This window comes from Papilio polytes, unplaced genomic scaffold, assembly GCF_000836215.1.
Source record: "Papilio polytes unplaced genomic scaffold, Ppol_1.0 DF822622.1, whole genome shotgun sequence".
Classification (NCBI taxonomy): Eukaryota; Metazoa; Arthropoda; class Insecta; order Lepidoptera; family Papilionidae; genus Papilio; species Papilio polytes.
In genome coordinates this window covers 326196-328662 of record NW_013526582.1, presented here as the reverse complement: position 1 = coordinate 328662, position 2467 = coordinate 326196, and the positions used below count along the sequence as shown (strand labels likewise).

The window sequence follows — 2467 nt, the reverse complement described above, 5'->3', positions numbered from 1 at the left end:
TTTAGCCCCTTTCCCTTACCACCCTTTTTTAAGAGGAAACGATGGGAAAGAAAAGTGGATTTGATGATGGAGGAGACCCATAGGAAGGAGAAATATCCTATTTATGTTCGTCATGTCCTCTGACGATTAATGGTAGGCAACGCATCTGCAATAGCAGCGGTCGCTCTAGCTTTATAGCGGTTTCAGATGACCGCTTGCTCGTTTGCCACGTTGATAAAAAAATTTAATAACTATCCAAACTATTCATAACTTATAAGATAATTCAAAAGTTTATAAATAAAAATTCTTATTAAGTTGCATTGTCTCTTTAAATGATTGGTTTTGTTTCATGTAACATTCGTCTAAAACGTTAACGATTGGCATTGAACTTGGCTTTGTTTTTCAATGATTTGTACTTAACTATTACGTTACGTAACAAGAAATTGGCTTGTCTTACAAACTGTTGAGTTGGTAATATTGTAAAATCTTACTAATATTATAAATGCGAAAGTTTGATTTTTTGGATTGACTGATCATTTGATGGATGTTTGTTAGAGTTTGTAGCCTAAACGGCTGAACGGATCTCGATGAAATTTGGTATAGACGTAGAGGATAGTCTGGAAGAACACATAGGCTGTTCTCTTTAGTTTTTTTTTCCACGCGGACGGAGTCGCGGGCGAAAGCAAGTATGTTATAAAAAATGTCTTGTTTTCTAGATGACTTACAATCAGCACAGACTGTACCACCGAGCACTGACTGCTGTCCTGGAGGACATAAGCAGGATCCTTCTCTGCAGACGCTGCCGACCAGACTGGCACATTCTCTATCTTCTCTACACGACCAGATCGCTGATACACTGCTTTGCAGGAACAATCCTGCAAACGGAAGGTTGAAAAGCTATAGAAACAAAACAGCGGGCTTATCTTTCTTACTTCTTACTAATATCATAAATGCGAAAGTTTAGATGGATGGATGTTTGTTAGAGTTTGTAGCCTAAACTGCTAAACGAATCTCGATGAAATTTAGCATAGATGTGGAGGATAGTCTGGAAGAACACATAGGCTACTCACTTTTTTTAATTCCACGAGGACAGTCGCGGGCGAAAGCTAGTACTAATACTATAAAGCGGGAAGATTTGCATTTTTGTAAGTATTGAAATAACTCAAAAACTACTGGGACGATTTCAAAAATTCTTTCACCATTAGAAAGCTATACTATCACTGAGTGACAAGACATATTTACACCATTGACTGAACTATCGCACAACTGTTTAGTCTTGTTTTAGTTACAGAACAGTTGTGCGATTACAAAGATGTGCACCCGTTAATATATTTCTATACATATAATAAAATTGAAGTTTCGGTTTGTTCAAAAGATAAATTCCAGATGGGTCGATTTCGACCTGAGTTTCACTAAAGGGTAGCTGACATAGACGGCCATATTATAGACAACTTTTTTTTATCTTAATACTAGCTTTAAGAGTTAAAAAAAAAAAATCAAAAGTGTTCTTCCAGACTACCCTCTACATCTATACCAAATTTCATCAAGATCCGTTCAGCCGTTTAGGCTGCAAATTCTAACAAACATCCATCCATCTAAACTTTCGCGTTTATAATACTAGTAAGATTGCGTGGACAATGTCGCAGGCAACCTAGCAATTAAATATATTTCGTTTCAAATTAAAATAACACATTACTCACCAAGGACTGATATAATAATCCAAGAATCCATAATTTAATAATATCTTAGTAATATTGAAAATTTTACGTGATTTTAAAATACCATTTCTGTTAATCTAGCACGTGCAAGTATCGCGACATCACTATACAATAATGTAGACAGGCGTAATTATCACTATAGATTAAAAATCGATATTTAGGTATAGAGCTTTGAATGTGTAGAGTCGGCAAATAAGAAAATAGCACAGAAAAAGTTACTTTATAATTAACAAAAAACAAATGATATCGGAAATTGTTTCAGTATCAAAAAGTCTTCGAAAACAATCTAGTTACGATGATAAAAGTTATTTAAAAACCAGCTATTGCTTGTTGATCACCCTTAACTTAGGGTCGGTTTCAGCTCGGTGGGGATGTTAGTGATCTGGTGATATTGTTCAAAACTTCGTCCACTGGCAAATTAAAAAAAAATGCCTATGTTATTCACTGATAACGTAGTTTTTTAATGGTGAAAGAATTTTTGAAATCGACCCAGTAGTTTTTGAGTTATTACATACAAACATATAAATCTTTCTCCTTTATAATATTAGTATAGACTAGCTGCGGCACGCGACTTTGCCCGCGTGAAATTAAAAAATATAGCCCATGTTACTCACAGATAAGTTATCTTTCTAACGGTGAAAGAATTTTTAAAATCGCCGCAGTAGTTTTTGAGTTATTACATACAAACATATAAATCTTTCCCCCTTTATAATATTAGTATAAACTAGCTGTTGCACGCGATTTCGCCCGCTTGAAATTAAAAAAATATA

At 34.8% G+C, this 2467-nt stretch overlaps 1 protein-coding gene across 1 annotated transcript in view; it reads right to left on the bottom strand.

The window, feature by feature from the left end:
- Positions 1 to 1827, bottom strand: part of LOC106105967 (fibrillin-1-like) — an 11689-nt gene extending 9862 nt beyond the window's left edge. The window contains exons 1-2 of the mRNA XM_013286481.1: positions 1680 to 1827; positions 705 to 854 (exon numbers count right to left, since the gene is read on the bottom strand). Of these exons, the coding sequence (XP_013141935.1) occupies positions 705 to 854; positions 1680 to 1710 (181 nt within the window). The 5' untranslated portion in view covers positions 1711 to 1827. The remainder of the gene's footprint in view (positions 1 to 704; positions 855 to 1679) is intronic.
- Positions 1828 to 2467: the final 640 nt, after the last annotated feature.